This window comes from Fundulus heteroclitus, chromosome 10 (genome assembly GCF_011125445.2).
Source record: "Fundulus heteroclitus isolate FHET01 chromosome 10, MU-UCD_Fhet_4.1, whole genome shotgun sequence".
In the NCBI taxonomy this organism is placed as follows: Eukaryota; Metazoa; Chordata; class Actinopteri; order Cyprinodontiformes; family Fundulidae; genus Fundulus; species Fundulus heteroclitus.
In genome coordinates, this window is record NC_046370.1 from 18,531,659 (window position 1) to 18,554,205 (window position 22,547).

Below are 22,547 nucleotides of genomic sequence, written 5' to 3' on the forward strand. Positions count from 1 at the left end.
ATGATGGCTTAGAGGTGAAGGTTGATTAAGAAAAGTCCAAAGCAAAACAATCGAAAACCTAAATCATGACAACTCAACACAGAGTTTTGCATGTGGGCCGTTAAGTTTCATTTTGGCCTCATCAGAGTATCTTCATTATTCCTCTAACAAACTTCTTCACTGAACAGCTGGGTATTATTGGCTATGTTATGTTGGTCCACCCCGTACAATCCTAAATAAAAAACATTGAGGTTTGTGGATACAAGGTGACTAAATGTGAAAAAGTTCAAGTGGTATGAATACTTTTTATCTCTTTATGTAATGTCACAGTGTCTAGCATAATCTTTTAAACTCTTTTACTATGTGGAAGAGAGAGAAAGCTGTTTGAGGCTGATTGCTGAAATGTGTTTAATGTTTTGTTGGGGATATTTGAACAGGCAAACTCTAAAAGCAGAACTCATGATGGTTTTCCAGAACTGTGATCATAATTTTTAAACAATTTCAGTTTTTTACTAATTATTTGTAACCATTTCACCCTGTTAAAAAGCCTGCATGCTGAAATGACCTGCATTTCACTTCTTGAATTAAATGAATGCCACGGGCATTTATTTAACATTTACCCTTTAATAGATTTAACATCTTTCCTCTGCTAATCATCAGGTGTTGTCAGAAACTCTCATCTCAATTCACCTTAATACATTTTTTTCTTTAAAGTAATTCAAAAGAAAAAAATGTGAACTGTCTGTTCTCACGTAGTTTATTAAAGTATAAAGATGGATGTCGAAGATTATTTTAATGACATCCATATAAATACAGACTGTGGAAGAACCACCGTGCTGGTTCTGTTGGACCTTAGTGCAGCATTTGATACTGTTGATCACTCCATCCTGTTAGAACGCCTGGAAAACTGGGTCGGCCTCTCTGGTACAGCACTCAACTGGTTTAAATCCTACTTAAAGGACAGGGACTTTTTTGTATCAGTAGGTAACTTTACATCAGAGATGACAAAAATCCCATTTGGGGTTCCCCAAGGGTCCATTCTGGGTCCCCTCCTCTTCAATATCTACATGCTCCCTCTAGCCCAGATAATAAAAAATAACAACATCAGCTACCATAACTATGCAGACGACACACAGCTCTACATCACCATGTCACCAGGTGACTATGAACCAGTTCAGGCACTGAGTAAATGCCTAGAAGAAATCAATACGTGGATGTGCCAAAATTTTCTCCAATTGAATAAAAACAAAACTGAAGTAATAATATTTGGACCAATAGAGGAAAGATCAAAAGTTAGCACACAGCTTCAGTCGCTTCAGCTAAAAACCACTAATCAGGCCCGCAACCTGGGTGTAGTGATGGACTCAGACCTGAACCTTCAAAAGCATCTAAAGACAGTTACAAGGTCGGCTTTCTATCACTTGAAGAACATTTCTAGGATTAAAGGACTGATGTCTCAGCAGGATCTAGAAAAACTAATCCATGCGTTTATTTTTAGTCGAATTGATTACTGCAACGGTGTTTTTACAGGTCTGCCTAAAAAGTGGATCAGACAGCTGCAGCTGATCCAGAACGCTGCTGCCCGCGTCCTCACTAAGACTAAGAAAGTAGAGCACATAACCCCAGTTCTAAAGTCCTTACACTGGCTCCCTATATCTCAGAGAATAGACTTTAAAATACTTCTGTTAGTCTATAAATCCTTAAATGGCTTAGCTCCTAAATACATCACAGACTTGTTATCAGCATATAAACCCTCCAGACCATTAAGGTCTTCTGGCTCCAGCCTACTCTGCATACCTAGAACCAGAACTAAACACGGAGAAGCAGCATTTAGTTCCTATGCTCCAATTATCTGGAACAAACTTCCAGAAAACTGTAAAAGTGCGGAAAGCCTGAGTTCTTTTAAATCAAGATTAAAAACACATTTGTTTAAAATTGCCTTCAACTGTCCTAGTTAACTGAATCACCACTTTTTTGTTCTATTTTCTTTCTATATTTTATTCCTACTTGCTCTTATTCTGTTTTATTTTGCTATATTTTAATCATGTAAAGCACTTTGCATTGTCTTTGTACTGAATTGTGCTATATAAATAAATTTGCCTTGCCTTGCCTTGCCTTGCCTGCCTATTATGTTTGCCTTTTAAGGCTGAGATTGAAAGTGACCATACTGTCGCTAGTGTACCAACAATTGTGTCTTGTAGCATTTTAAAAGGCATTCATTGTTTAATCTGTGACTTAAAACAGCTATCTGAAAAAATAATAAAGTTTTAATTTTGAACAAAAACCTGGGCGTCTATGTCCAGCAGGTGGCAGCAGAGTCTTAGTGGGAAAAGAAGCGAGGAAAAAAAAACTATACATCTTAGAAAGTATAAAATTCTCCTGCACAAATTGTTCAAAAGTCAATTTAGATATCCACAATTGGTTTATGAACTTGCTTTAACGTTGTTGAATTATTAAATAAAGACCAGGATACAAGAAACGAGTGTCAGTTACTAGTGTCTGCTTACCATCACCAAGTCAACGAAACCTAGCAGCCGCTGTCCAGGAGAAACAAACTTTACTTTATAACATTACACAATGATCTCCCTTAGGTCACCTTGCTTACAGCACCAACCATCTAAGTGTTTCCTCCTGAATACATTAATGATCAGTCATGCAGAAATGAAGGCACCTGTTGCAAGGCAGAATACAGGTACATTTAAATTGTTTTATTTTAATAAATGCTACCTTAAATAAATGTAAGCATTTAACTAAAGTTGAATGCTTATATATATATATAGTTGTGGAAAATATTGTTGTGGAAAATATTAGTTGTTATATTAATAAGGCATTTGTATGGAGAATAATAAGAGGTACTTCGGCGTCTAAACTGTGTCTCCCCTCTGAGGCAGAAAACACACAGCTCACAGGATGTTTGAAAGCTATTTTATGGTTCTTGAGGTCATAGGACAAGTTGGGTACTAAATCAGCTTTACTGAATGAAGACCTTGAGAAACCAGCCTCAATGTTTTGGGAGCAGATAGAACCTGGAGACACAGTGTCTGGGCCCAAAACCGCCAAACTAATTGGGAGGGACTAGTCACTATGATAAAAAAAATGGGTTTGCGAAGAAGACGTTAGACAAAAAACTGCAATGCCTGGGAGAAGGACATGGGTAACAAACTAAGTTTATAATTTTTTTTGCCTCTTTGGAATTCCAAATGAATTAAATATGCATATTTGAAATGATTGCCTCTGATAAATTGTTTCTCCTTTACTATCAAATCTTAAACCGGGGTAAGACGGGCCTCCGGAAACAAGCAGGAGCAGGCCCACATTAATTTTAACAATATATATATATATATATATATATATATATATATATATATATATAATTTATGTTTTCTAGTAAAAGAAGTGACTGCCTTATTCCAGGCGGTGCTAATGTAGGGTTGCTAAAGCAAAACTCAGGTGGTTTAAAAGGAAACATTAAATGAGTTGGAATGGCCTAGTACTAATCCAAACTTTAACTAACTGACATCTGTGATGATAAAAACATGAACTCATTGAAAATGCCAAGGGAAAGGCGTGAGTATTTTTGCAAGGCACTTTAAAAGTTGATGCTCTCACACTAGAGTCTAGTTGTTAACGTAAAAAAGGGCAGCCCAGAGATGAGTAACAGGCTTTCCACAAAGTATGATTTGATCGAGGATTAAGGTGGGCAGAAATTAACGATCTGGTTTGTGAAGCCACGTTTTAAACTGAGGTTATTTTTCCCTTCCTCTACTTGCTAGCTGTGCTGGTGTACTAATAAAAAATGAGTCTTAAATAACCATTCCAGAATGAAACCAGTCTAAATATCCTCAGTATTAAACTGGTACATTTCTGCTTTGTTAACCTTATCACAAACAGAAACAAGTGGAGATTTAAATTCAGCTGCCTTATACTTATTCATCTTCTCTTCCAGTATAAAAACAAATTCATTTGAAAGAAAGACAGGGCTCATTTAATTTTTAAAACCAGACTTTTCTAACGTCTCGTAGCACCTAGCTGTGCCACATTGCTCACTCTAGATTGCACAAACAAATAAACAGCGTTTTCACTGTTTTCCCTCTAGTGTGCATGGAACACTTACTATTTTGAGTGGACATTGAATGCCTTAAATGGAGGTTTAGTACCATTTCCAAAGTCTGAAAAAGGAGAAGAAAAGTTCAAAAACCTATAATAGTTCACTTAGATGTGATTTCCTCTTTACTATAAATAATACCATTTGTAAAATGCTTCCTTATGGATAAAATAGGTCGCTGTTCTTCTGTATTACCAATAAGTGCCAATGCAAATGACTTATGCATGTAATCGTTTTTCTGTGTATCTAAAATAAAATTTGACAAAAATGTTGAAACAATTTATTTTAAGTAATAATTAATTGTTAACCCCACAAAAATCTTTACAAGATTCATTTACAAAATTAATTAAACTTGTGCTTGATTCATAGAAAATACATTAAATAACTATTTCCCAGCACTGTAAAAATGTACAAAAGAACCCTTCAAAAGGCAATAAGTCATTCAAAAATTCATGTCTAATGTGATGAAGGCTTTTTCTTTAATTTTGTTCAGGGATTTTTTTGTTTTTTTTGGGGGGGGGGGTAGTTTTTAACATTTAGAAACCAATATTTGATTCCAGTTAATGTACTGAGAAGTGTACAACACTTTTTCAGACTTTTCAGATTTTAGATTTGCGAAGTTTCCCTATAAAATTCAAACAAAATTGACTTTATCTTTTGAAAACAGGTCCTTAATAATGATAATCTATAACTGGTACACAACACAAAGGAGGTTAAGCTTAAACTACTTCATTTCAGTCCTTAATTTTTTTAGAGAGAAAAAAACAACAACTCCAGTGCAAACGTAAAAAATGCTTGAGAATATTAGGACATTTAGTTTTAGAATTCAGCATTCAGGTGAAAGGTGTTTCCAGAACCAGTCCTTGATTTGGTTTGTGAATATATTAAGATTGGGTTTAAGATACCACTCGTTTGTTTCAGTTACTGTAACCACTTAGGTGTGGTACACCGTGACAAAAGCTGGTGTGTCTTTGAGGCCCAGTCAAAGACTTTGTGAATGCCAGAGCGCTTTATGACACTTTTATGATCAAGTATGTGTATTTTGCTATTTTTCCGTCTTCTTTTTATGGTTCTCGTTACTGAGGTGGTGCTCTGCAAACAGACTTGGGTTCTCCGACAGCGTGGATCGGACTTTCTTTTTCTCTTTGAAGCGACCAGAGTGGGATACTTTGACGTGGCGGCCCTTGGTGGCAGATTTATCCACAATCTTCTCCAGCCTGGCATTGAACTGGCTGTCCATATTGTCTGAAGAGATGCCTGCTTGGTCTTTGTTCTCATTGTTGCTTCCATGCTCTGCTGGGATTTCATACAAAACCTTGGGTTCAGATTTCTTCTTGCGTGAGAAGGTCAGCTTCCACCAGCTTGATTCAGCCATGGCACCAACAGAGACTGGAGGAAGGGCCTGCAGGGACCAGAGCACACCGTTAACACTGCTTTCAACATTAAGTTAAATCTACTTCTTTCATTAATCCTGTCATGACAGTAAAAAGATTGTTAAAGGCAAACAGATCACAATGAAGTATTCCAACATTGCTCTGAGAGGCAAACTGTTTCTGGACATTTCAATAAGTTCATCTTGCATTCCAGAAATCAAATTAGTAGAGTTTGTAATTACAGAAATATTCAATAAAAACATTGAATATTTTTTATGTCCAGAATGAGTGAAAAGACAAGTTTACAAAGAACGTCAGAACAAAACAGAGAAAATGTTATGTATGAAGTGTGGTTTATATCTGAGTTTGAAAAGACGTGGAATTGTCACAATATGTGCTTTTTGTTTATGTTTTTTGGGCGGACTGGTTGTTCTCTCCCCATTCTCTGCTCCACTCAGCACAATCTGCTGAACCTGTCATCATTCTCTTCTGTAGCAGCTCAATTAGCCAGACCTGTTCACCTGTCTTTATATTCTGAGGTTACACCTGTTGCCAGGTCCTTTTAAAGCCTAACCTGGTTCACGGACCAGTCTCCAGCCTCAGCCCTCTCTGCCTATACCGAGTTCTTTGCCAAGACTTTATTATTTGAAAAAATCTGTTGAAACGCAAAAAAACTTTGTCCGGCTTCAAAATCGGGTTCTCTGAAGTCTGAGCGTAACAGAAATGAAATTGTAAAGCAACTGCAGATAAAAGTAGCCAGTGGTTTGCAGACATTGAAAAAGTATTTAGTTTGCAAAAATGAACACGATTATTACCATCATTAACACAGAGATAACTATTAGTAACTAACAAAATTAATAAAAAGAAAAGTCTCTTGCACACATGGAAGAGTTGAACTGCCAGCTACGCTAAAGAATAATGTAGCAAAAACAGACGATCTCTAGATGCCCCCAGTACTTTTTAAGGTGATGTTGAAAAATATGAATTGCATAATGTGCTGTAATTATTAGAGTAAGCTGTTTCGCATGGTAAAAATCATAAAATATTTAACAAACATTCCCTTTTAAATCAGTTCTTGTGGGAACCCCTTCCTGCAGCAGCTAGCTGTGCTGCAGGTTTAATGTTAGTCTGTATTTAAAAAGAAACAGGAACAAGAGGAGATGGGTTAGATTTACTTCTATTTTACTGTTCTAAAAATAGAATAATAAGCTCTGTGAATGTTTTAAATAAATGCAGTATGGGGGTTTAAAGAGCCTGCTCGGTAACTTTGTGTATAGCTGCTGACTATCGTACAGTGCTAACACTAATTTGTGCGTAACGTTTAACAGGAACATCAACAAGTGGAGATCTTGTTTCAGCCAAAATATTTCTCTCCTCTATTAAAAAACAACAAAACATAATTACTACCACCCAAAAAAAATTATTTATGCCTCATGGGACATTTAAAATGCAACTAGTTTAACATCTTGCAGTAGCTTGCTGTGATGCAGTGCCATTGTTAGTTTGTATGTAGACAGAACCGATAAGTGGAGATAGGTGGGTTAATCCCTAAGAGCGGTTAACTCTCAGACAATAATAGGCCAGTAATAAGAATAATAAAAGTGGAAAGTTAGAGTTCATTTCACAATTTTTGTTTTTATTTATTTTGTGTGTGTGATAAATTGCTATGTCCTTTATTAGCGTTACAGCTCTGGCTGGCCTCCACTTCCTGAAGTATTAGCTACAAATAAAAGTAAAAATAAGAGCTAAAAGTGTTTGAGTAGTTTACCCTGAACTGTTTAATACATTCAGAATAATAAAAACAAAGATTCAAAAAGACTTTATCTTCAAACAAAATTTCTGTTGCAGCTTTGTGTTTAAATTGATCTCTGTTGCTCAGTTCAAAAGTACAGATGACAATGTGCTCTCGCTGCGTACACAGTGTTCTGCTCTACAGGCCCTTTCTTAGAAAGCGGAGCAGAGCCATTGTTGCACTCTTTCACCTGCTGTTCATCTCTTTGGTTAGGAGCCGTAGCAACACCTGACACCTGGGTCTCAGCTGATAAATTAATTATTGTCTGAACAGGATCCTCTGTTACTCGTGTGATCTGATACAAAATGGCTCCTTGCTGATCAAGAAAGAAGCTTTCTGCTGTTCTTCTTCGGCCTGCAGAACAGAAACATACGCACAGGCTTACTGTTGGTGTCGGCAGCACTATTATGTGAATTAATAGTATTTTCTGTAAACACATAGGGTTATTTGAAAAGGTATTTATCCTCTTAAGGATTTATGCTGGTTTTTTTTTTTTTTTGCTATTTTCACACTTAAATATCTCAGACTATCAAACAAAATTTATTTACAATGATAACCAGAGTAAATACAAAAATCAGTTTTCAGATTATGATTTTGTTTACTAAGGGGAAAAAGATCTCCAAACCAACTTGGCACAATGTGAAAAGTAATCCACCCTCTTGTTATTTCATGAATTAACTGTGATTAACAACTATTTTGAAAAGCTGGAATCTATTTCTCTTGCCACACCCAGTTCTGGTCACTGTTAGACTCGCAGAGTCAAGAAATCCTGTGTCTGACCACTTGAAGTTGGTTAAAAGATCTCAAAAAGCGACACATCATGCACCGATCTCAAGAATTTCGAGAAAAGATGAAAACCAAAGCCACTGACATCTACCAGTGTGGAAATTTTTACCAAGCCTCTTTTGAGGTTTTGGGAGTCCATTGTGAGAAGCATTATCCACAATTGAAGAAAACATTGCACAGCAGTGAACCTTCCAAGGAACTGCATGGAAATTACTCCAAGAGAGCATCCAGGAGGTCACAAAATACACCAAAACAACAACGAAAGCAGTACTGGTCTTGCCTGCCTTTTAAAAGAAAATTAATGTTCACGATTCAATAAGGAAGATACTGGGCAAAAATTGTCAAATAAACACAAAATTTTGTCTCACATTTTAAAATATTTTGTGGACTGACAAGAATAAAGAAGAACTTTCTGGAAGGAGTGCATCCTGTTACATCTGGTTTAAAACTAACAGCATTTTAGCCAAAGAACATCCCACAGACGGTCAAACATGCTGGTTGTAGTGTGATCGTCGCCGACTGTTTTGCTGCTTCTAGAGCTTGATGACTTGCTGTAACTACTGTCTGCCAGAAAATCCATAAGATGAATGTCCGACCATCAGTCTGTGATGTTAAAGTCGAGTGCACTTGGGTTGCCCATCAGGTCAACGATCGGAAGCACACCATCAACTCAATAAAAAGAAAACCAAGCTGAGGTCTGAACTTCCATCCGATTCAAATGCTGCTGAAGTCCCTTCATGCTTGAAAACCCTCCAGTGTAGCTAATTTAAAGCAAATCTGCTTTAAATTAGCTACACAAAATTCCTCCACAGCAACATAGGCTGCAATAAAAAAAATTATGCCTTCATAAAGTTCATCATAATTTGAATACTGCATCTTCTGTTTGATCAAGTTATCTTCCTGTAGTATCACATTTTGTTTGAATATCTGAAATATGCAAAAACAGATGATATCTTATAGGGGACAAATACTTTTCCACAGCCCTGTAGATACACAGGAAACAATAACTTCTGTAATGCCCCATTGCCTGGTAACCGTGCAGCTAAAGCAAATAACTTTTCAACAAAACAATTATTAACTCAGAAATCTGACTGCATAGATTATAAACCGGTTTATGGAGCGCTGTTTGGAAATGGTCCATGATAAATCGGCCTGTAAACAACCCCGCACCATTGGGTTTCTGTTTTCTTTTCTCAAAATCTTGTTTGAAAGGATTGCATAAATGTGTAATGTTAGGGGGGGAAGTTTTACTTTCTTTTGTATTAATTTTACTGTTTTTATGAAGCTTCAGAAATCAAATCCTAAATACCGGGCGATTTGGCGGGTAGCCCACGTTACTAAAGCACAACCTATAAATTACTGCATGTTGCTTCATTTGCATCAAATCTGGAGGTGTATGAATAACATAAGTGTTCACTAAAGTTAGCCATTAAGCTTACATCCAATCACTGGTTTAGAATTTGGTGAAAAGGAGGTTAAAAAAAAAGAAGAAGCTCATCCAAGCCTGAAGTCTTTGCACGTGTCAAATGTTCTTTAGCCAACAAGCTACTTTTTAGTTTTGTTCAAGGACCTGGCTGATCATTTGTACTTATGTTTGAAGGTGGAAATGTTTTTAAAAAAAAATTGCAGCAGGAAACTACAGTGTGCTCTTCAACTGAAACAGTCAGACAATAAAAAATTATAGTTTCCATCAATTTTCATATAAAAATATGGAAATCATCAAAGCTGGACTGGACCAATCTGTATAATCTGATTGAATTGGACTTTGGAAAGTGCCTTGAGATGACATGTTTCATGAATTGGCGCTATATAAATAAAATTCAATTGAATTGAAGAGCACAAACTGAACAATCTGTTGGTCATATTTGAATTTCTATCAGAGAGTTTTGCATTTAGCAACTATGATGACTTCCGACTATTGTTTTCTTATTTTTACCATTTTTCTAATAGCTTTTGAAAAACCCGTTTAAAGGGAAACTTTGAATTGCTTCCCATCAACAATGTCTTCTCTTGGATAATGTTTGATGAATTTTGTTACACAGCAAATTCCTACAACCAACTGCAAATTAACTATTTTTTTATGCTCTACTAAATGGGGACCTGCTGAAGTAGAAAAAAGTGAGTTTAAGTCGCAAGTGTATAATCACTGATACTTTCGTTTTTGCTTTTTTTTTTGTTTGCTGTTATTAACTGTCTCCAGATTCCACATCTTTGTACAGTCCTGGTTCTCAAACATAAGGAAATCTAAACTGTTCTTTGGAGAAATTAAATTATCAGTTAGGAACATCCTAACTGAACAGATGAAGAAGGATTTTACCGAGCGGTGCAGCGGAAAACGTCAATATTAAAACACAGCAATGTGGATATAAATCAGCATTCCCCCCAATGCAGATGGTAGGCGAGGTATGGGATAAAATTAGCATTTCTCAGCCACTTTGATCACATCCCTCGTTGCTGGAGAAATCTTTTTCATGCCAATGTCTTAATTGTGTGTTAACGAGCTGTAGTCAGCGACAATAAGTGTGTTAAAACTTTCTTCACTCCTCACCTGGTACAGTAGCCTTAGTACATTACCTCATACAAAATACAAAGCTTTTACAGTTTGGTCATGTTCATTTCAGGAAGAAAGATCAGCTTATCTCATCAGTAAGATAAAAAAAGTACTCATAATTTTATATCAATCGTAGGGTGCTATAAATTATTTGAAATTACCCTACCAATAAATTCCTCGACAAATCTTGGTATGAATGGTTTACTGTCATTTTGGCAATTCCCCCTTTTTTCTCCCGTGGCTGAACACACCCGAAACTGAGCTGACAATGAAATCTGGAGGGTGCTGGGAAGCGCTGCAGATTGTAGCCCGCGAGCTTTATGGGCTTCATAAGCGCAACAATGTCCCTTTTATGAGCGCTTAAAGGAAGCAGAGAGGCACACAAATCTCCCTTTGGTGTGGTCATTTTTATCATGAAGCACCTATGCAAATAAAGAGCCTGTGCCCTTTCACAGAAACTCTCATCGGACTCTAATCTGGATCATGTGACGCTCGGCGCTTGGCACGGAAGGCCAAATGGCCCGAGGCTAAAGTTTTTCACATTTAGGTTTGGATTTGGAGTTCAAACTTCTGATTTAGGTCCAACGGGAACTTGCGGTTATGAGATGCACGACTGTGGGACTAATTTTACAGTTTGAACTTGGGTTGCATAATTATAAAAACGTTTGTTTGAAGATACTCAGGTAACAGATAGGTGTGAACCAGGACGAGCTTTATGATGTTTCTTTAAGGTTATATTTCTCAGACTTCTATGTGTGTGATGCTCTGTTACGATCGTAACGGAGCACAACTCTGCAGGTTCATTTTAAGAGGCATATGACGGCGATGCAATAGGCACACGTATTGCTTTTAGTGAGCGGTGTTTGACTTAGATGTGACCTTTGAGACAAAATCTGCTGTTGACATAAAGGAGCCCCCTCCACCCCCACCCCCGCCGCTCATTTTTAATAAGTTACCATGTATTCTGTCATGTGTGCGGCTGAGCAGCTTGAGCAAGTTCCAGCAGCAGAGACGGAGAAACGAGGAGGGCTCCAAGGGCACCAGGGCCCTCGGCTGATTTCATTATGCATCAGGCGGCGGACATCTGATTCTCAGGTTTCCTCTCAAATGCCAAACTCACCTCTGACCAGTTGCTGGAAGGTCGACGGTGTTGATAAAGGAGGCGATTTTATTGTTATTTTGTCTGGTGTTTATCATGAGGTGTATTCATTTTGCACTTCTTGGTAATAACCAAGATTTCCTTTATAGCAGCAAAGTCCAACAGATTATCATCGCTCTTATGGCTAATTATGTAACAACCTAGACGGGCACCACTCTTACTCAGTTTCAACAGAGCAGCATGTGAGATCACGGTGTCACTATGCCTATTAGGTTGCAATCAGCATTAGCAGGTTACCTCCAAGTCAGCACTGCAATTAAAAAAGTGTATTCACTTTCTGACACTAAAATCGCTTTAAATAAGATCTCTGGACATGAAAGATCAGTAACCATAGCGACAAAAACACAACATGTCCACAGTTGCATGCATGACAACCCCAGCCGAATATGAGATTAGGTTTTATAAAGCAACCAAAAATCGCTCTGCTAAAAAAAAAAAAAAAGTTTTCATTCTTAGATGCTCCAAATTATTAGTTCTACAGCAGCAAATAAAGACAGAAAAATGCCACAAACCTTAATTAAACAACTCAAATGACCAATTTTCTTCAAATTTTCCATTTTATTTTAAAAGATATGCAGCAAAGCGTTACAGTTTAAATATCCGTCAGTGTTTTTGGTCATTTCTCTTATGTCACTTAAACCTCGTCTATCGTTACGTTACGGACTCAGCATCTGCATTTGTTGCAAAGCTGAATCGAGTTTCATGGGAGCTTATTCTCTTACCTTGGGGATGACGAGCTGCCGGCCTGAAGGAGATTCTCTCACATAAGGAGGTGTCCCACCATCATGATGAACTCTGTCCTTTTTGGTTGCAGCTCTTCTAAATCTTCTTCTTCTCCTCAGGTGAGCATGCACAGGTGTAGCATCTCTCTCCCTCTGCCTCTCCCTCCAGCCTTGTTCTCATGTCCGCCGCTTAAGAACACACCCTTCTCAAACACACACACACACACACACACCTAAGGCCCGCCCAGCTGAGTGTTGCAACATTGTCACTAGGCGACCTTCAGCGTTTCAGCGTTCAAAGGTGCAATTAAATTCCTTTTTGTTTTTGTCTCACCTTGTGAGAGGATATTGTTTTGTCATATAGAGGGACCGCAGGATAACCAGATTTTCCCAGTTTTAGAGAGACCGTGAGCTCGTATCTGGAGCACAGGGAGAAAGAGTTAGAGGTGTTTTGCATGGCTTTGGGTAAAATCACAGACAGTGAATGGATGCCTTGGTGACCATTCAAATGAGCTGAAAATAGGCCACGAGAATGAAAGTTTCTGCCATTGCTGCTGCAGGGATTTAAATACAAGATTTTCACCACTGTCTGGCTTTACAAGAGGCGTACAGAGTTGATTAACATTATTTTATTTATTCATTAATTCAGTAGTTCCCAAAGCGTAGTTAGAGATTCCTGACTTTGCAAAATTAGAGACTATCCTAGTTTTAATATAGAAAAAAAAAATGTTTCCTCAAAAATTTACGACTTTCCGACATCAACGAACATCCAGTTTTTTCTTCTTGCAAATATTTGAAATTAATCTCAAAATTTCTGAATTTGTTTTGTAGAAATGTACTCCTCCATGGCCAATAATTTGTTTTCCTTAATCTACAAAGGCCCTGATAAAATTACTTATTTTAATTTTTTTGGGAGGGGTGGTATTACAAGAATAAAGTCAGGTGTACAAGAACAATAAAGTTGTGATATTAGGAGGGAAAAAAAAGTCACCCAGTTGTTTCCACAATCGTTTCAAAGTCCTGATACTAATCATAATTTGATGCTCAGGTGCCACAAATATTTAGCATCTCCTTATTTGTGAAACTGATCCCAAAGTATAACTTTACAAGATGCTCAACATTCCTCATTTTAACTCCTTACCAGGCTCCGCTGTTATTACTTATATTAATAAACACCTTTTACCGTATTACTGCATCTGTGTTTGTTGCTTCCGGGTCGTCATGGAAAACCCAGCCGTGATATTAAATGTTTCAGATTATCAATATCAGACAAAGATAAGAATAAACGCAAGAGACTTTTCAAATTATGATTTAATTTATTGAGGGAGGAGAAGTATCCAAGCCAACTGGTCCTATGTGAAAAAGTGGCCGCTTCCTAGACCTGAGAACTGGAATCAAGTGTTTGTGATGACATGGTCATTAGTCTGTTATATTACTGTGGAGAAGATTTACCCCAATTATCTTTAGGTTTTTTTTAATTCAACCATACTGGAGGGTTTTTTAACCATGGATAGTCTATTTAAGGTCATGCCACTAAATCTGAATAATGTTTATGTCCAAACTTTGATTAGGTCATGCCAAAACCTTGATTTTTTTTTTTTTTTTTTTTTTTTTTTTTTTTCTCGGGTGAGCTATTCAGAGTTGGAGTTGCTGGTTTGCTTTAAATTGTTGTGCTGAAGCATCATCCAACTGTGCTGAAGGTCCCAAACGCTTTGCCCGACACTCTGCTTCAGGATTTTCTGCTCAAGATAAGACTTCATCGCTCCTTCAAACACAGTAAGTCATGCTGGTCCTAAAACAGCAAAGTAGCTTCAGACCATTACATTACCACCACCAAATTGAAATCTCCTGATAGGATGTTCTTCTGAAATATTGTGGAAGGTGTTACAGAACGTACACCTTCCAAGGGGCTGAACTTTGCCATTTTTGCCCGGTCTCTGAAGTATTGTTGAATCATGATCTCTGACATTAACTAAGGCGAGTCGGGCCCGCGGGGCTTTGGATGTTGTTCTGGGTTCTTTTGTGACCTCTTGATGATTCATAGATGTGCTTTTGAAGTCGTTATCATAGGTCTGACACTCCTGGGAAGGTTTGCCACAGCTGCATGTTTTCTCCATTTGTGGAAAATGGCTCCCACTGTGGTCCCCTGGAGACCCAAAGCCTTAGAAGTGTTTTTTTATTAACCCCTTTCCAGACAGCTAGATTGTTTATCGTCTAATCTTCTGTTTTAGCACCAGTATATGCAGCTTTTAAAGAAAGAACTCCTTATTTGTCCTTGCAATTGTGAATTCCAATGACATTTGTCTTCTCCATTCAACCCATCACTTAGGGAGCAGTGAGCTGTGCCTGGGGAGCAATCTGGGGCTAAAGATCTTGCTCAGGGACCCATAGTGGCAGTTTGCAGGGATCAAACCAGGTACTTGCGACCTTCTCATAGCACAGGTGTGCTGCTCTAACCACTAGGCTACGGCTCCCCCATTTCCTTTTCACCTACTCCATGTCGCCAAAAGTTGTATTTAAAATATTTCTTGATTCTACAGATGTGGTATTAATCAGGCCTGTGTGAGGCTAGTGACATTGAACTCTGATTAAATGTGGTTAATCACATGCAATTCAAGATTGATCTTTGTCTGACATTAAAAACTGATGTTCTTAAACATTAAAGTATGAAGAAGGCAAAAAAATAATGTATTAATTAATAAATATTTGTAATAAAAAAACAAAAAGGTGTTGGTGCCTATCTAATAATACTAGAACAATGACTTATCAGGGAATTGTTAAGAAACCTTAAGTGTTGACCTGAATTTTAACAACTACATAAAGTCTATTGCTGCATCCTCTTACCTTCTCAAAAATGTTGCAAAAAATAAGACTTGGTTGTCAAAATGGGCTTTTATTTATTATTTAAGCATTGTTTACAGTGTGTTAGAATATTGTTAAAGAGCCTGTGCAGATGATGGTAAACATTGTAAATCACCCAAATGTTGTTATCAGAGTCCTGAGCAATTCTAGTAAAAATAAAACATGTTAGTGACTGCGCAGACTCCCTTTTTTTTAATGGTCTTTTTTTGATTATTGTTTTGCAGGTCTGTTCAGCATTCAGAATTTCTTATCAGGTTTGAACCCTCCACTCAGGCTAGCATACACCTGAACCAGTGTTCCCATGATGATTAATAAATATAATGTTATGATTATCATATGTGTCGTTTTTTTCACTTATTTACTATTAATATTTATAAATGTAATACTAAAATTTAGGGAGGAAATTTAAAGAATGAAACTCAAAGTTTCATTATTTGATTTTCATACTTTAAATTTTTTTTCTTGTGGTTTTATACACCTATTTTTTTCTTAAGACATTACATATTAATGTCTTGAGTGCTGAATAAAAAAGAGTTTCCATACATTTATTTATTTATTGTCTAATGAATAAAATATATATATATATATTTGTCTCCATCTTGTGGTACTTTTTGATATTGCACTCAAACAGTCACAATGTATCCACCAATCGGCTGCAGCCGTCAGTATACTCCAACATGATTGGTTAATTCCTAGGGGAAAGCTAACACGGTCCTCTGTCATTGGTGGCGCTTCCCCTAACGTGTCACATCAACACTGAAACCCTGACGAGTTTCGTAAAAACCGTTCATCTTAATGTTTAAACTCAACGAAAAAGGGACAACCTGCCAGAGTTCTTTGTTTGAACAAGCGGAAAAACCATGGAGGTGAGCTAAAACAACCTTTCTCACACTCGGGTTTTGATAGTTAGCCCGTTAGCTAAAGTCAGCTAATCCAAATGCAGCCAAAGTACAGCGATTAACTGATAAAAAGATTTATGGAGCAGTGGACATTCTTTCTGTCTCTTTTACATTTTGGTTATCTGTGCTGCTGCTGAGGTTGAACTAAAACTGTGAAAAATATCTATATTTAGTTGACATTTGCTTCTTTTTCTTCCCACCAGAATATTCAAAATCTCCCAATCGACATACAGACCAGCAAGTTGTTAGGTGAGAAACCCCACATACAGCACTCTTTAAAAAAGTCATGTTTCTTCATCTTTCTTTACAATCTTTTAAAACGATCTTCTGATTTAAAGCAGGTATTGGTCACTGGAAGTGGATGATATAGGGTTCAAAACTAAAAGCAAACAAGTTTTGAAACTTAAAGCAATCTTAATGCAAGCGATTACAAATTAATAATATGTTTCAAAAAACATCCAACCAAATGTTGAAACATTTGCACCACCGGATCTGAATATGCCTGAACATCATTCAGATGGCTATTTCCTCATTATGACAATTTTTTAGCATTTTTCGCAGTATTTATCTAAAACGGTACAATGTTGCCCAAGATCAGAGCTGAAAATGAGAAACTTCTAAAGACTGAAAGTTTTTATTTATTTATTTATTTATTATCTCCAAACCACTTTGAAGCATTTCAAAATAAATGTGGATGCTTGAATGCTAGAGGCACATACTCTGGAGCTGACGGTACTCTCCTGACAGTTGATATGTGTCAATAAGTGCTGACTGATGTGTATTTGGCTGCAGGAGTTAAATCCAGCTGTTAATGTGCTATTAAGGTATAATATTCCAACTGCTATAAGTCGCTCAAATAATGGTTTCCTGGACTTGAGTCATTTGAAATTCTTTGTGTTTGCAGACTGGCTGCTGGATCGACGCCACTGTAACATAAAGTGGCAGAGTACAGTGAAAACAGTCCGAGAGAAGATCAACGCCGCCATTCAGGACATGCCCGAAAACGAGGAGATCAAGCAGCTTCTCTCTGGATCTTGTAGGTTTCTCATGGATGGCACCACACTTTCTCTTTGTCCTCTTGTCACCAGTGACATGCAGTTGCTTTAAAGAGATTTTTTTTATTATTATTGTGGAGATGTAGAAAAAAAAAAAAAATTAGGATGAGTTACGATAATCCTTGAATCCAGAAGCATAATCTCCCACAAAAAAAAAATCCTCCATTTACAATTTTTAAGAATCGAAATCACAGGTGCCGTAGGTTTTGGACCTATTAAAATAACCAAATGCTAAATGTACCTGAACGTTTGTTTTTTTAGAATTAACACTTCTGTATGTTGGTCAGAGTTTCTAAGAATGTGCCCATGTGTACTCCACGACTCCCTGGGGCGTGAATATGTCGTAACACAAAGGCCCTCATTTGGCTCAGACACGGAGGAAATGCAAGACAAGTCGTAGCTAAAGCTGAGCGGGAGCAGTTATCAATTGGAAATGATCCGTTGGAGTCAATTACTGTTTTCTACTGATAAAGGACACATAAAATCTGAAAAAAAAAATGTTTAAAAGAAAGTATTTTCATACCTGATAAATGTTATGCTCACCAACATCCGCTATGGTAGCGGTCTGAGTCTTTACTCCCTGCTGGAACCGTCTCCTAGCTCTGTTACATTCTGATCATCCCGGGGTGAGAACTGTTTCTAACGGATAGTCTGGTTGTGTTCGGTGAACTGTAATCTGTCACTCAGTAATCTGAGTAAATGTCAATCCCTTTTTTTCTCTCCGCGTTTCCGCCACCAGACATCCACTACTTTCACTGTTTGAGAATAGTGGAGATACTGAAGGGAACCGAGGCTTCGTCAAAGAACATCTTTGGCAGATATTCTTCGCAGAGGATGAAGGTAAAACCACTCAGCCGATCTGCTGCTGTCAGGCTTTCATTTTGTCGCTGCAGAGGGAAATCTGTCACAAAGCTACATTTTTTTGGTCTTGCAGGACTGGCAGGAGATTGTGTCGCTTTATGAAGCAGACAATGTTTATTTAGGTGAGCGCATTTCCAAAAACTAATGTCTGTCGTCTTTGGTGCAACGTTTTTGAAAACTGGAAGGTTGTTTGCATGTGGTGAGCTGTTTGGAGGGGAAAATGTTTGTTATATACTAAATGTGCCTGTTTTGCGTGTCGCAGCGGAGGTCGCCAGCTTGCTGATTCGAAACGTGAGCTACGAAGGGCCAGCTCTGAGGAAGCAGATCGCCAAAGCTCAGCAGCTGCAGCAGGAGCTCAGCAGGCGGGAGGTGGAGTGCCAGAGCTCAGCGGCCGAGCTGAGGGAACGCTACTATGCTGCCTGCAAACAGTACGGCATTACTGTGAGTGCAAGGAAGAGCGATAATTCAGCGCCAACCAGCGTTTAACAAGCTAACGAAATGACATCCATGTGTTCTGACAGGGGGATAATGTTCAGCGAGAGCTTCAGGCTTTGGTGAAGGACTTACCTGCGGTCCTGGAGGAGGTGGGGAGGGATGCGGCCAAGTTAGAGGAGCAAATCCAGCTTTATGCTGCATTTACAAACTTTGTGTGTGATTGGTGAGTACATCATTTACATGCAGTTTTCATTTCGCTTTGTGCAACAAGGTGCAAAAGTCTTTTTCCTTCCAAGCAGATAGAGTCTTATGAACTAGTCTTGATCAGGACTTCTTCAGGACTCTGGTTGCTGTTTCACTCTTTTACTATTGAGCATTTAAGGAGGTTCTTGTTTGGGTTAACTCAAAATTTCTGTTCAGTCAGCCTTGGGTACGTGGAATTTCTGTCACACCCCGAGTTGATCTCTGTCCGGCAGCACGTCCGAAAGCCGGTGGGTTTTATTAATTGTTGTTGTTGCAACTACGGGTTGCTCAAGCGTGTGCCGCCAGAGTTGACCAAGACTCCTGGAAAGGTGTCGAAACGTTTTCAGAAAAAACTGAGCGAAAGTCCGGTTGCCTTCGATTTAAGGCTATTTGCTCTTGCTACGACCTATATTACTGAGAATTTACACAGGCAATTATTGTGGCGCTATCTACGAGTATCTATTTAAACTAGAGCTGCATAATGTGAATCGTAATATGAATCTGTGCAATGCTGCAATCCCAAAGGACTGCTAGGACTCAGTATTTAGTAGGATGCTGTATTTTCAAGTGTCATATATTCATGTTCTACCTACTGTTAATATAGTTGGATGGGCCCTGAGTGTCCTCATTGGGACATAGTGTTATGGTAAAGGAAGAAAATATTCTTTAATATGTGGGTTAGAATGTTATCGCAATGTTCAGCAATAGTACTGCAATTATTTATTTCCCTGCAGCATCTCACAGCCTTAATTCAGTAATAACATGCCGCACCATGCAAAAGTAGGCACACCCCTTGAAGTTTTTCACATTTTATTTCACCTTACAACTCCAAACTTATTTTTTTTATTTTTTGGAGCTTCATCACAGTTAAACTTCTAAGGTGTACGGGCATTTTCTTCTAGATTTGTCTTTTTTCCACGTGTTTGCTGTGTCGCCTTCATGGCTCGTGACAAGCTGCAGATAGGACTTCTCGTGGGTTTCTTTAAACAATGCCGTATCTCCTGCCTCTCTTCCTTAAGGATTTTTGCGATGCATGACTTAATGGTTATCTTTTTCCCAGATTCTCTCACCTGAGCCGTGGATCTCTGCAGCTCCTCCACAGTTAGCATGGGCCTCTAGGCTGCTCTCTGATGATTTCTCCTGCTGTTGTGTTGTTTTGTTTGTTCAGGCCTGGCACCTCTTTATCTCTCCTTACCTAAACACACTCTGCACAATATGCTTTAATCATCATTACTATAATACAAAGAAGACTTTAGAAAGCTAGAGGAACCACAGATCAGCACCCTCTAGTGTCTAGTTCCTACAGACACTGACTAAACCGCCGATCCTTCCACTAAATCTAAGTAAATGTGTGCTGTGTTTAGGTTAGTTAGCCACGCAGATGTTTTCTGGCTTTGGGTTTATGAGCTCCCGTGTTGCTGTTTGAAGGTCAGACCCGGTGCTGCCCATGCTGACGTTCAGCCAGAAGACGGGGAACGTAACCTTTTACGAGTGGAGGACGGGGAAAGTCCCCAGCCTGGTTGAAAGGCCGGCCGTTGAGGAAGCCCCCCCTGATGCGGCGACGGAGGACACGGTTGTTTTCATCACTATCATTATTACAGAACCACGCACGTGGAATTCACATTATCACAGTCGGCTAACGGGTTACGGTTTAGCTGTAGGAAATTTTTGGGGATATTTTATTCCTCTCTCTCTCCAAATTGACTAGATTATTGCTACACATAATGATTTTTTCATTCTGGGCCAAACAAAATGAGAATTTTCTTTTCACATTTTCGTTTTATTAGATTATTAACTTATTATCTTGATTAATAACTGCTTCAGATTGACTGGGGGGACTTTGGTCAGAAACCGTCAGATGATCTGGGTGTGACCGCCGGCATCACGGTGGAGGACGGAATCGACTGGGGCGTCTCTCTGGAGCCGACGGCTGAGGTTAGACAAACACGCGCAACCTGGGTGTGACGGTTTAACGCGTGGCAACTCAGCAGACTGTGGAACGATCTGCACATTTAAATCCATTACAGCCTCGTCCTCACTTTGTGAAGAGCATGAATTCATCCTTTATGGCAGCGGCGTGAGCTCCTGGTGGCAAGTTTAGACAAATTATATTTAGTCTGTGGGGGAAGAGTCAATCTCATGTTGAGGAGTTTGTTGATTACCTGAAAGCATGTGTACCACAAGCATTGCCTCGCAGGCTGTTACACTTTGTGGAACACCGTTTTGTCAATAGAATTATTTTACTTATAATACTGATATTTCATAAGTTTGGAGCACAGGGAGAAGGATCTTTGATCATTCCTATTCACACAGTCCTGGGTAGGGCTGAACAATTAATCGCATTTTCAATATAATCGCGATTTAAAAAAACGCAATTTCCAAATCGCAGAGGTCTGCAATTTTTGGCTATGTAACAATTAGTGAATCAGACGCGTCCTTTAGGTGTCAGTAATATGTTTAAAGTGGGTTTGCCTCCACATGGAAGGGAAGACAGTTGCAGCAGTGAGATAATGTAATTTTATTACTTGTTTTAGAGTTTATATAATCATACATAGCATTAAGTACAGTTCAATCAGTTTAATACATAGACTTGTTTGTTGGTTGCACTTTGCACTTTATGTTCAACAAGCATTGATCAACTAAAAGCTGTTCTCTTGAATAATATTCTGATCAATAGAAATATTAAAAGTTCTTGTTTTAAATAGTCCTTGTTTACAAACATCTTTATTTAGAGGCCATTTTTTTTGCTTGTGGTTAATGCATAGAAAAGTCAAAATTGCAATTTTTGCTGAAATATATTGTAGGCAGAACGCAATAATTTCTGCACCGAGTTTAGATGCTGTGGGTCTTTTAGCAACTAATCCGCATGGCGAGGAAACAAATTAATTTGTTGTTTGCATATGTTTAAAAAGACATGATAAATTAAACTGGGGGGAAAAAATTGCATTAATCACAATATTAAGAAAAGAAATCGTAATTAGATTATTTTCCAAAATCGTTCAGCCCTAGTCCTGGGTCCTCTGTTTTGCTGTTTTTTCCAGCTCCCCGACACATCTTTTCTAGATTTACATCTTGGGGACTGAGAGGCCAAACCTGTACCAGTGCTTTACTGGTGCTACACCTGACTGAGCATCAGTTGTTCGTGGGTCCACTCAGACTAATTGTGGCCTTATCTCCAGCTACCCAGTGCTAACCCAGCACCAGTTTGCATCTGGGCCGGAGGAAACAGCAGCCAATCAAAACGTCTTTTATCTTTTCACTGTATCGGTTTAAAATTGTTGCTTTTTAGAATATAAAAGGAGATCCCAGTTGTTTTACCTTTTTAATGAAGACGGGTTCTGTCTATGTATTTCAGATGCATATACATTTTATTAAAAGGTCTGAGTGATTGGTCTGGTCTCCCTCATTAGGACACTGGTGCAGGCGGCATCGACTGGGGCGACAGTGAACCAGCTCCGATTGAAATAGAAATCGTCGATACCGGCACAGACTGTAAGTTCTAAATTTTCTAAAGTTTTAAATGGTGATCGCTATGAATCCAGATAATTATTTGCAAAAAGCTGAAGATGAAGCGTGTTTGTGTTCAGGTCCCGAGGGCGTGGCCAGGGGCGACGACGCTCTGAGTATACTGGAAAACTCCCAGTCACGCGGTCAGTTCATCGATGAGCTCATGGAGGTAAACCTATATGCTGTCGTCCACGGCAAAATCAGAGCAACGAGCCTGC

General features: G+C 38.5%; 2 protein-coding genes across 2 annotated transcripts in view; one reads left to right on the forward strand and one right to left on the reverse strand.

Moving 5' to 3' along the window:
- Positions 1 to 4,350: 4,350 nt before the first annotated feature.
- Positions 4,351 to 12,665, reverse strand: prr15lb (proline rich 15 like b). The gene is made up of 2 exons (XM_021323794.2): positions 12,468 to 12,665; positions 4,351 to 5,486 (listed from the first exon to the last, which is right to left on the reverse strand). Exon 2 carries the CDS (start codon positions 5,457 to 5,459, stop codon positions 5,130 to 5,132), a length of 330 nt encoding a protein of 109 aa, XP_021179469.1. The 5' UTR covers positions 5,460 to 5,486; positions 12,468 to 12,665; the 3' UTR covers positions 4,351 to 5,129.
- Positions 12,666 to 16,038: 3,373 nt separating this feature from the next.
- The window catches only part of cdk5rap3 (CDK5 regulatory subunit associated protein 3), a 9,673-nt gene continuing 3,164 nt past the window's right edge, over positions 16,039 to 22,547 (forward strand). The window contains exons 1-11 of the mRNA XM_012877034.3: positions 16,039 to 16,195; positions 16,432 to 16,477; positions 17,133 to 17,264; positions 18,023 to 18,123; positions 18,218 to 18,266; positions 18,407 to 18,585; positions 18,666 to 18,802; positions 20,251 to 20,395; positions 20,647 to 20,757; positions 22,233 to 22,314; positions 22,410 to 22,498. Coding sequence (XP_012732488.2) covers positions 16,190 to 16,195; positions 16,432 to 16,477; positions 17,133 to 17,264; positions 18,023 to 18,123; positions 18,218 to 18,266; positions 18,407 to 18,585; positions 18,666 to 18,802; positions 20,251 to 20,395; positions 20,647 to 20,757; positions 22,233 to 22,314; positions 22,410 to 22,498 — 1,077 coding nt within the window. The 5' untranslated portion in view covers positions 16,039 to 16,189. The remainder of the gene's footprint in view (positions 16,196 to 16,431; positions 16,478 to 17,132; positions 17,265 to 18,022; positions 18,124 to 18,217; positions 18,267 to 18,406; positions 18,586 to 18,665; positions 18,803 to 20,250; positions 20,396 to 20,646; positions 20,758 to 22,232; positions 22,315 to 22,409; positions 22,499 to 22,547) is intronic.